Source organism: Capra hircus, chromosome 2 (assembly GCF_001704415.2).
Source record: "Capra hircus breed San Clemente chromosome 2, ASM170441v1, whole genome shotgun sequence".
Taxonomy (NCBI): domain Eukaryota; kingdom Metazoa; phylum Chordata; class Mammalia; order Artiodactyla; family Bovidae; genus Capra; species Capra hircus.
Window position 1 is genome coordinate 49,319,221 of NC_030809.1, and position 12,439 is coordinate 49,331,659.

Genomic DNA, 12,439 nt, shown 5'->3' on the forward strand with positions numbered 1-12,439 from the left:
GCTCTGGTCTGGAGCTATATTGCCTGAGTTCAGACTCCAGTGCCACCATTCACTAGTTGAGTGATCTTGGGTAATAGACATAAGTTTTCAATGCCTTGGTTTTCTCACTTGTAAAATGAGAATAATAACAATATTGAGCTAATGAAAGTATTACAATGTTAATTCATATAAACCTTATAAAACAGTACCTGGCTCACAAGTGTTCTTTAAATGTCAGTAATTATTAATTTTGCTTGTCACTGTTTTTCTCCATCACAATGTTAAGAATAAATCATTCCAACTGCCTAACTCATGTTTCCATTCATGTAACAAAATATGAAAAGTGATGTCGTTACTTCAAAGTCCTAAAATTAATTTCAGCAGAGCAAATCATAATCTCAAAAAGCTGACTTTCAAAATTTCTGCAAAAATAAATGTATTTATAGAGACTGTCCCTATAAAAAATAATCCTAAATGGCTCCAAATTGTCTGTAGTTTAAGGCTTTCCCAAATAACTTGTGTTGGATCCTTCTCCAGTAACATTTTATGTTATTCCTTCCACAAACAAGAATAGCCATACTGACATGAGTAGACGTACGAGTAAAACATGCGCGCGCACACACATGCACCCCAGATAATGGAATTAGGTCTTGCTGTCTTCTGCCTCCACCACAAAACTCATTGCCTTACTATGGACAAAAGTGCATCAATCCGTGTATGCATCTCCCCATCACTTAGAGTATGTATTTATTAGAGCAAGCTTTAATAAAAACTTTAAGTCACTGTTTTCAGCCATTGATGAGAAGACCAATCAGAAAAATGAAGAGAAAAATAAAGACAAAAGGGCACCTGAGTACTTCACTCACCTTCAATACTGTAATGTTCCAAGCAAAGCTCTCAGTTGCTTTGTTGAGTTTTCTTCCTTTCAATCCTTCTTTTGCCCCCAGATTATGAAGCTCCTCATGGAACTCCATGCCTTTGGAAAGAGAACATAAGAGAATTCTCTGTATAAATTTCAGAAATTTAGGCATTTTATTGTGAAAATATTATCAGTAAAAATATAATTTCCCATTTCTGTCCTCTCATAATTTATAAATCCCTAAATTGAATCCTCTTCTCATTCTGTTCATCACCACCCAATGGCTATCCTCAAGGGAAAACTAAAAATAATCAATGCATTAGATTAAATTAAATTTTAAACAGCAAGAATACATAGACAAAGACATGAGAAGTTAAGAAGCAAATTTTTCCAACAGGTTGCATCCATCTTGCCTGTCTCCTGCCTGGTTTTTACATAAAATGGTGTAATGTGTGAATGGCCACCATATGTGAAGGATGCACATATCTTACTTTTTCTTATGAACCATCCATATGGCTTGACAGTAGGCCTGGAGCTTACAAAGATAACAATGGTAATTAGTAAATGTTGAGTAAAACTAAAAAGGTTTAAAAAAAAAATAGCATTCCTGGAAACACCCAAATGTTTCAAATTTGGGAATGGCCCTAGTTATTTACAGCTAAACCATTCTCCTGAGCTTGAATACTATGAAAAACATCACCATCATCTGTTTCTCTAGCCTTTGTCTTAGCAGCTCAGAATTGGGAATCACACTTTTTTCTGGTAAGCTCATTCCATCTCTGGAAAGCTATGATTGATATTAAGCCAGTTTTTCTCCCTGAAACTTCTACCCCTTGGTTCTAACTAGACTCACCAACAAGGTCTAATCTCTGTTCCACAGTGCAGTCCTTTAAATATTTGAAGATATTGGATTAAAGTCTACCAGAGCTTTCCCTTCTCCAGATTAAACATTCTAACATGTTTCAGCTTATTATAATGTCTCTCTTTAAGGATGACATCCAGGAACATTGTACTGAAAATAGGATTGAAGTAGCCCACATGAGGTAGGGTTCTACCACCACTTCCTTGTTCTACTGACTAGGTTTGTATTAATGCAGCCTAAACCACATTAACTTGCCTGGTGTTAACATCACAAGCACAATACATAGTAAAAGCATGGCTGCAGAGCCTAGATCTATCCCCTGGCCCTACCACTGACAAGCTCCGTGAGCAAGAATGAATCCCTGAAACTCTGCCATTCAGTCTCCTCAATGGTGCAATGGCAATAACAAAGAGTACTGACCTCATGGAACTGGGTGAAGATTAAATAAGTCTACAAATACAAAGCTCTCAAAGTAACGCCTGGTACATAGGAACATAATGTAGTATTTGGTATTGTTATTATTTTCATGCTTTCTTTCAACAGAAACATCAGTAGTGAAGAGCACCATTTTCAAATTTTGGTCTAGCTTCAAAGGTCACCTCTGCCACATGTTGATATGGTATTTGGGATAATTCATTCAATCTCTCAGAATCTAAGATGCCTTATTTGTAGATTGGACATAATGATGATTATCTTGCAGAGTTGTTATGAGGACTAAATAACATAGCATATATGTTTAGTATATCATATGCATATACATCAAGCAATTGTTAGTGACACCTTCCTTATCACAATCATTAGTGTGTGTATAGATTAGGGAGAACATGGATCCAAGAGAGAGGAAAAGTACAGGGGCGTGGATGAAGGTGAATATAAACAGTGAGACATAAGAGACATGGGACCCATTGCACCCTTGATGAAAGAACAGACCTAAAATGAGGACTAGTAAATGGGGCAAAAGCCTAGAAGGTTAACAGGATTATGGTTCAAATTGTAAAACTAAAGTGGTTCTTAAGCGGCAGTGTAAAACCACAGTTTCCATATCAGTAGTAAACAGCTTTGATCAGTTCCTAAATCACAACAGTAAGTTCAGAAACCCTCACCTCTCTAGATATCTTCAGATGCCATCTCTATATATACACAGACAACCCACTTACTATCATCTAGATCTCTTCTGTGCTAAACAAAGGCTTCAGTGCAACTCAAAGCATCATTAAACTATGACATAAAATATTTGCATTTTAAGAGTAAAAAGTAAAGTCTGCAAGAATCATCATTATGCTTTCTAAGCAAAATAGGGGCAAGAGGGAAGATTACCTGCTTTTTGACACTGCACAATCTTTTCCTGGACTGTGTCTGCCATTTCTATGAGAAATCGGCTCTCTTGGATCATCTGTCACAAAATAAACATTAGAAGGTGGTTGTCAGGAATCCTTAAACTGGCGCATTGTAAACACAATATTCAAAAAGACCCACATGATACTGCCGGTAATGGGGCACCATGGAGTAACCATAGGAAATGAGAGAGGGAAGGATGATCTCTGCTCCAACCCCCATCTACCCTCACGTTATCTAGAGCCACTTACCTTATGGCTGCTCCAGTTATGTAACACACCTGCACACCATGAGTGCCAAATCAACAAGTGTTGAATATATGCATACATACTCTTTAAGTTCCTGGTCACATTCATGAACACCTCTTCTTTTAATCCCCTCACCCCAAGTTACTGCAACATCAAGGCTAATGGTACTGGAATGATAGTAATGAGAATCAGAACAAGGAATCACCCATTGATGAGCTTAAAGGACTACTGAACACATCATCAGTGAAGTTGGAAACTTGGATCTGAGTGGCACAAAGGTGGCAGAGGTCTGATCCTTCCTCGAGAAGGGCTACGGCTCCACTGGCAAGAATGAGCTGTGAGTCATATTCACCACTGATTCCACAGAGCTTGTAGGCAACAACATTGAAATAGCGTCCCTGCCCTTCACATTTCAGTAGAAAGGAAAAAGACCAAGAGGTGATTAATATACTGAGTGAAGTAGGGGAAATAGGACAGCTGTTGGAGAGATAGAGAAAAGAAAAATATGTATGTGAAGAAGGGGGAAGACAGAAATAGGTACAGAAGTTGTGATCAGAAACACAGGGATTGGGGCTCTTCTAAAGAAATAGCCAAAGAAAGGCACCAATAAGCAAATGAACACTCCCTTAATGTCCAGTCACTCTTCGATTTCTAATCAGTTCAGTTGAATTCAGTTCAGTCACTCAGTCATGTCTGACTCTTTGCAACCCCATGGACGGCAGCATCCCAGGCTTCCCTGTCCATCACCAACTCCTGGAGCTTGCTCAAATTCATGTCCATCAAGTCAATGATACCATCCAACCAACTCATCCTCTGTCGGCCCCTTCTCCTCCCACCTTCAATCTTTCCCAGTATCAGGGCCTTTTCCAATGAGTCAGTTCTTCCCATCAGGTGGCCAAAGTATTGTAGTTTCAGCTTCAGCATCAGTCCTTCCAATGAATATGCAGGATTGATTTCCTTTAGGATTGACTGATTTGATCTCCTTGAAGTCCAAGGGACTCTCAAAAGTCTTCTCCAACATCATACTTCAAAAGCATCAATTCTTCGGTGCTCAGCTTTCTTTATAGTCCAACTGTCACATCCATACATGACTACTGGAAAAACCACAGCTTTGACTAGACGGACCTTTGTCAGCAAAGTAATGTCTCTGCTTTTTAATATGCTGTCTAGGTTGGTCATAGCTTTTCTTCCAAGGAGTAAGTGTCTTTTAATTTCATGGCTACAGCCATCATCTGCAGTGATTTTGGAGCCCAAGAAAAGAAAGTCTCTCACTGTTTCCATTGTTTCCCCATCTATTTGCCATAAAGTGATGGGACCAGATGCCATGATCTTAATTTTCTGAATGCTGAGTTTTAAGCTAGCTTTTTCACTCTCCTCTTTCACTTTCATCAAGAGGCTCTTCAGTTCCTCTTCACTTCTACTCCTAATAAATGTCCCTTTTAATCTGGCTATTTCATGATTTCTCTGCCTGGCTCGATGATCTAAAGAGAGCTCAAGGCAGAATCCAAAGTGGACATAAAAGGTCTTAAGACACATATTTTTCATAATTAAATGTTGTTGAACAGATTGTAATTTTATACAATTACTTTCAAATATAAAGTGGTTTATTATTACAAATCTTCAAATGGAAAAGGATATTTGAATCACAAATGTTTAGTGCCTAACAACTCCACAAGAGTAAAATCATACCATTCATTCATTTAAAAAATATCTACTCAGCAGCTTTTATGTGTAAGCATTGTAGTAACTACAAGGGGTATGATACACCAAGGAGCAGAAACAGACACATTTCTATCTCCGTGGGGTTCCATGGCCTAGTAAGGGAAGTCTGCTCGAATGAATGAATGAAATATGATATGTAATTCAACCAAACTTCAATTACTTATATTTCTGCATAAGATGATAGTTTGAAGTGACTTGGGCTTCCCTGGTGGCTCAGAGGGTAAAGCGTCTGCCTACAATGCAGGAGACCCGGGTTCGATCCCTGGGTCAAGAAGATACACTGGAGAAGGGAATGGCAACCCACTCCAGTACTCTTGCCTGGAAAATCCCATGGACTGAGAAGCCTGGTAGGCTATAGTCCATGGGGTCACAAAGAGTCGGACAAAACTGAGCGACTTCACTTTCACTTTTCACTTGAAGTGACTTATTTGGAGGGATAAATTGACTCCATTGTGAAGGAGATCAGCCCTGGGATTTCTTTGGAGGGAATGATGCTGAAGCTGAAACTCCAGTACTTTGGCCACCTCATGCGAAGAGTTGACTCATTGGAAAAGACTCTGATGCTGGGAGGGATTGGGGGCAGGAGGAGAAGGGGACAACAGAGGATGAGATGGCTGGATGGCATCACTGACTCGATGGACGTGAGTCTGAGTGAACTCCGGGAGATGGTGGTGGACAGGGAGGCCTGCCGTGCTGCGATTCATGGGGTCGCAAAGAGTTGGACACGACTGAGCGACTGAACTGAACTAAACTGAAATTGACTATTAAAACCATAAACTAGACACTCAAGAAGATCTAAGCTGCGTCAAACTTTTTAACTGCCTTAACCCTTTTAACTGCCAAGAGGAAGTGGAATGCTTCTGAATAACAATTTATCAAATGGCTAAGAGTAGCCTAGTTTATAGCAGGTTACAAGTGAATGAAACTCACTGTCAAAGAAAAATTTAATAGGAAGGCAATTTGATTTAGTGTTTTCTAAGCTTAGCATCTACACATGCAATATCAACTGAATTTTTAGGATTTTTCAAAGTTATCAGATGTTCCAATTAGTTAAATAGCATACAAAATATTTTCATGAAATTCAAGCAAGGGAAATATTCATAAAGAGAAAAGTACATTCGGTGATTTTACCGTGAGCAAGAGCTAATATACTATACATTTTTAGAATCATTTTAAGGCTAAAAGAAGCTTAACTATCAGGACACCCCCTTAATTTTGTGAAAAAAAGAAACTAAGACTTATAATAATTCTCATCTAAAAAATAGAACTAATTAATGATTAAACTGGAATTAAAATTTCAGACTCCCTCTGATTTTGTCTGGCTTTCACACATGCCATCTTTTGAACCGGAAATGTAGCTTTCCAAAGTTGTCAGATTCAGCCCATCAGTAAAAACATGAGGCCATGCCCATAACTGAACTACTGCAACTATGTTCAAATGGTTCCTTTTAAAGAAAAACTTCAAAAGGGACAAGATTGGTAATTTCCTTTGACAATATCTTGACTGACATTCATTTCTCTTGGTTTTGCTCTCAGTGGAAAACATATTCTCTGACTAAACAAAAAAGAAACTCTTTATTGGTATGTGGCCAGTTTTCTTCACAGTACTGTACTTCAAGTAAGTATCTCCTCAGTGTTGAGTACGAAAGGAATATACTTCCTGCCTCCAAAGATGCCACAGCCTCTTTGTGACAACCTGAGAAGGAGGTGCCCTCTTTGCCAAGGCTAACGCTTCTACCTTGACTTCCAATCTCACCTTTCCCTTCTTCTTTCAGGAATTCATTCCTAACAAATCATTTTTTCATCTACAATTTCTGCTCCTTCCCTGGTTTTTCCCTTTTCTATACAGTATCTTCTATCTTAAAGTAAGCAAATAAAATCAATAACAAAATACTCGATTGGCCTTTGAATGTTTGTCATCGTCAACCTTTCCTTAAAAAATTATCCCATTGCTTTGATTCTTGCACGATTACACTGAGACCCCCAAAGTGTGGTCTCATCACAGAGTAACCTTGGCCTGTCTCCAGATCTCATTCTTGTCAGTTCAACAGTTGACACCACTTTACTACCCTATAGGCTTCCTTGTAGCTCAGTCAGTAAAGAATCTGCCTGCAGTACAGGAGACCTGGGTTTGATCCCTGGGTTAGGGATCCATTCCTAATCTTACTTGTGATACTGATTTCTTCTACATATTAATTACCCACACATGTAGGCAATATGCATTTTATTTATTACTGATCACTTCGAACTTATGATTGTATTTTTTGAAATATAATCTCTTTTGGTCTCTAGTCTTTTTCCTGGTTTCTCCATTTTTCTATAATCTTACATGTTCTTAATTCTCTTTCAAATTGAGTACTGAAAAATAAAATTTTTAGTAGGATTATACCTATAGAAAATGTAATACTCAAGTATCAGAAATAAATCTTAAAACTGTATTACTTCTTTGAGGCAAAATAAATTCAGGACCAAAACATACAATAAACCCTATGATTCAAGTTCTCTTCAAAATCTCCCAAGTAAATATTTGTTAATCCCATAGTGTAAGAAATTTGTTTTTCCCACATGGGAAATAGATGGGGAAACAGTGGAAACAGTGTCAGACTTTATTTTGGGGGGGGCTCCAAAATCACTGCAGATGGTAATTGCAACCATGAAATTAAAAGACACTTATTCCTCGGAAGGAAAGTTATGACCAACCTAGATAGCATATTAAAAAGTAGAGACATTACTTTGCCAACAAAGATCCATCTAGTCAAGGCTATGGTTTTTCCAGTGGTCATGTATGGATGTGAGAGATGGACTATAAAGAAAGCTGACCACCAAAGAATTGATGCTTTTGAACTGTGGTGTTGGAGAAGACTCTTGAGAGTCCCTTGGACTGCAAGGAGATCCAACCAGTCCATCCTAAAGGAGATTAGTCCTGGGTATTCACTGGAAGGACTGATGCTGAAGCTGAAACTCCAATACTTTGGCCACCTCATGTGAAGAGGTGACTCATTGGAAAAGACCCTGATGCTGGGAGGGATTGGGGGCAGGAGGAGAAGGGGACGACAGAGGATGAGATGGCTGGATGGCATCACTGACTTGACAGACATGAGTCTGGGTAAATTCCGGGAGTTGGTGATGGACAGGGAGGCCTGGCGTGCTGCAGTTCATGGGGTCGCAAAGTCGGACGTGACTGAACAACTGAACTGAACTGAACTGAACTGAACTGAATAGATCACTTCATAAAGAGATAGTCAAGTGTGATTTAACCTTCAACATAGAAGAGTATCCCTGAGGATAATTTGAAAGACTCTAGTCATAAAAGTCAGAACTTTTACTCCTAAACACCTTGTTATTAATATTCTCAGAACTTAAAATCATTGTTTATACAAACTTTTTTATAAGAGCATTTTGATCCTCTTTTCTAAGATAACAGCTTCCATTGTATTTATAAAAATTATTTTATTCTATTTTCTGCAGTCAACTTTCAATTATTAGCAGTTGTAGAGAAAAAAATAAAATTAGATGACTGAAATATACCAACAAAGCCAAACCATACTCAAATCAACAATTTCAACCTTTCCCCCCAGCTTAGATAAGTAATTTATGTAAGTTATCAGAAAGGAAAAATGGTTGACTTGAGTTTCATCTCCTTCCTATGTCTCTACAGATCCTGACGGAAATGAAATATAAAGCCAAGGAGTGAAGGTGAGAAGCATGTCCTCAGATAATCCCCCAGCAGGTCAGTAGGTAGACTTAGACAGCCAAAGTTGGGTTGAACTCAGATAGAATCTGGCAGCAGCCTGATTTACATATCTGATGCCTCAGCCTCAGCTCCCAGTTGCCTCTGCTGTTGGAGTGATACAAAGAGCTTTCCTTTGGAATATCTCCAAAAAGACCTTAATTCCTTGCCATGGCTTTGAACCTAAAAGAACAGAGGGCTCACCCAGATAAAGGCTGGTGTCACTTTAAGCATTACATGAACAGGGGTGTGCAAAGTTGTCAGTTAAGATAAAAATCATTTATTTAAAACAAAAACTTTACTGAAGGGGACAGTAATGCTTTTACTCAAAGATGGATTAAATTGTCTAATCTGTGTGAAAAAAAACTGTCTTCCCAGCTCAGTAGGGATTTGACTAATTGCCTAGGATCATTGCAGAGTCAATGTAACTATTTAATGGTGCTGGAAAGATGAGATTTCATCAAAATATTACTCATAACCTTCCATAGATTCCAATTTTATCCTGAATTACATCTACATTCTTAGAACCAGAGAAGTTTATATCTAGAAGTAACCTTAATGACCATCTATCACGGACAGCCCCATTTTACAGATAAAAAAAAACTCAGTCCCAAACTAACTTGCCTTAAGCCATACTGCTAGTTGGTAAAAAACTTTACACTAGAACTCAAGCATTCCTGAGGTGCAGACCTTATAAACTGCTCTGCAATGCTAGTATTATATTAGAGTGTAGAATTTCTACTGCAAGTGCAAGTTGGTGATTAACATTTTATAAATTAGAATTCACCAAGCAAAGGAACATGAAAATACCTTCTTTCCATGACTGCTTCCCCCTTCAAGTCAAGCAGCACACATGAACCGATATAGGTATTCTTCCTATGAAATCTAGGAAGAAATATACTTACTTGTGTCCATTGTTTTTTCAGGAAAGAGTTACCAAATTTGAAAAGGCAATCGCTTAAGAATATGTGAATCTATAAAAAGCCAATCTGTTCTCTAGACCTTCTAAGAAGACCAAAATAATCTATCTCTATCCTCTTTCTAATTAAAACACTGCGCTTTAGTTTTTAGTTCAATAGCGGCTCATCTATTCAGATTGTTTAAAATAAGACTTGAATTTTACTTAAGTTGGTACACTTTAATATCTGATTGTTGTTACAAATACATTTGCTAACTAGAATGAATACAATTTCCTTTAATTTTTAATTTACTTAAACATTTTAAATCAGATGCATAAAAAGCACTCTTAATAGATGGGCATCTTTTGGTTTTAAGCAAATTCAATATTTTAAGACTGCTGATTTTCAGTGATACAGGAACACAACTAACATTTACCAGCTTACTGGAAGTCTACTGCCTTTGGTGTATGTGATGAAGTTAGTATTCTCTGTCCTGGAGCCAGCTCTGAATGATGTTTCCCAGTCTGAATTACAATGGAGCAGGAAAGGGCAACTCACACAGAGCAGGTCAAAGGACCTCTGTCTCCACATTCATGGTAGTAACAGAATCTATCAATACCACATGAGCAGCTTTCTGCATAAATGGATAATTTTACCTTTTCTTTTCTCCAGTTGTTCTGATTCTAAGATATAATTGTCAGCTATACCTTGAGTAATCATTAGAAATGTTTGTTTTTAGCTCACTATGATTAAAATTTAGTTCATTCATACTATTTCCTATTGACCAAACCATTCTGAAGGAGATCGGCCCTGGGTGTTCATTGGAAGGACTGATGCTAAAGCTGAAACTCCAGTACTTTGGCCACCTCATGTGAAGAGTTGACTTGTTGGAAAAGACTCTGATGCTGGGAGGGATTGGGGGCAGGAGGAGAAGGGGACGACAGAGGATGAGATGGCTGAAAGGCATCACCGACTCGATGGATATGAGTTTGAGTGAACTCCAGGAGTCGGTGATGGACAGGGAGGCCTGGTGTGCTGCGATTCATGGGGTCGCAAAGAGTCAGACACGACTGAACAACTGAACTGAACTGAACTGAAACTTCATAAACCTTCTCCAGAATTTTTCAGACCAATTTGACAATCTTACACTCTCTTAAATTAAAACTGTTGCAAGAACTTGAGTATTCAGGAATGCAAAGCAAATCCTGAGGATTCATGCACAATAGTTCACAAAGAAGCTCCCCGAAATACTTGCTTATTGATACATCTCTGATACCCTGTGTCCTTGGGACCCTGGTACCAAGTGAAAATGCTGCTAACCCTCATATGCTGACAATTCCCGCAATATATAGAAAATGTATAGAAAACATTGCCACACCAAAGAGTAAGCAGTTTCAATGCACTGAGTACACATTTTGTTTTTAAATAACCAGCTCTGGTTAAACATATGCCAATGGGTTTTTTTTTTTTCCCCCTGGGTTTCATTACTACACAATCCAACATGCTTTTTAAAATGTAAACTAATATAAAGTTCTACACAAACTTCACAACAAGATAGAGTAACGGATGGAGAATACTTTTGACTTAATTTCAATTTAAATTGATTTCAATAACTAAAACTAAAGCTGCATTAGAGGGCTGTTGACATACCTACAACTTTTTCCCATTCTTCACCTCAATGTATACTGATAATACTGAGAGCAGAAAATGTATTTAATCGAATCCATTGTTTGGCTTCAGTGTGATACCAGCCCGTACATTGATTCTACCCCAAGAGTCATAAAAGATAGTGATTGGCTCTCTTTGCTAGATTCCTAGCTATGTTAACACAATCAACCGCTCTCCAAATTACACAACTAAGTAAAAGATTAAATAATTCTTGACTTTTGTTCTCTAGATTGTTTTGACTTTATGTTCAGAAAATCTGTTGCTGTTTTCATAGCAACATTTCAACTTTTGTGTTAATGTTATTCAGCACAGAAGTCACCTTCGGAGAATGCTTTGGCTGCATTTTTTACACTTGTAATTCCCTGCAACTCTTCCACCTCTGATTTCTATATTTAAAACACTACTCAGAATGTTCAGATTAATTTAAAACTCTTAAAAAGACCAAAATATGTTAGACAATATTTCTTGACTATGCATGGAAAATTAGACAGGTAAGAACAACAGAAAAGTGAAAATTTAGGTATCTAAAGAAAACAATTTACAAAGGTTAGAGAGCATTTCTCTATCAAAACCATTTGCAAATTATTTTCCGCTGAGCACTGGGTGAGACAAGGTAAAAGTCATAGAGGGGGTATACTACAAGTCACTGTGAAAAATCCACCATAAGCACTCAAGATCCTTAGACTCCATCCATCTCAGGACATAAAATATCATCTGCTTCACTGCTAGGACACTATGTGTTTCTGCTCCTTCCCCTTTTCAGGTGTAAATCTTGCCTTCCTATCAGTGTTTCCCATTCCTCAAGGACAGAAATTTTGTTTCATACCATTTCTCTCCCCCAGCAACTTGCATAGTAACATGTGTGCAAAGTTTTTTTGTTAAATTAACAAATCAAAAGATTAAAGACATAGACAAAATGATACATTGAAAGAAGTGTTGTTACAACTGGCAAATATACACTCATCTCATTTTACTTATATTTATCTTGACTCAAAGAGCTGTCATGCTTCATACTATGGCTATTTGTGCTGATAACCATGTCTTTATTTATTCAACTCTATTTTGCACACAAGCTCCTAAAGTTTTTTAAAGTTTACACATGTTGAATGTCATGAATAATATCAATAAATGAACTTT

General features: G+C 37.8%; 1 protein-coding gene across 1 annotated transcript in view; it reads right to left on the minus strand.

The window, feature by feature from the left end:
• The window catches only part of PLCL1 (phospholipase C like 1), a 376,318-nt gene that overhangs the window by 55,210 nt on the left and 308,669 nt on the right, over window positions 1-12,439 (minus strand). The window contains exons 4-5 of the mRNA XM_005676315.3: window positions 3,018-3,093; window positions 846-955 (exon numbers count right to left, since the gene is read on the minus strand). Coding sequence (XP_005676372.2) covers window positions 846-955; window positions 3,018-3,093 — 186 coding nt within the window. The remainder of the gene's footprint in view (window positions 1-845; window positions 956-3,017; window positions 3,094-12,439) is intronic.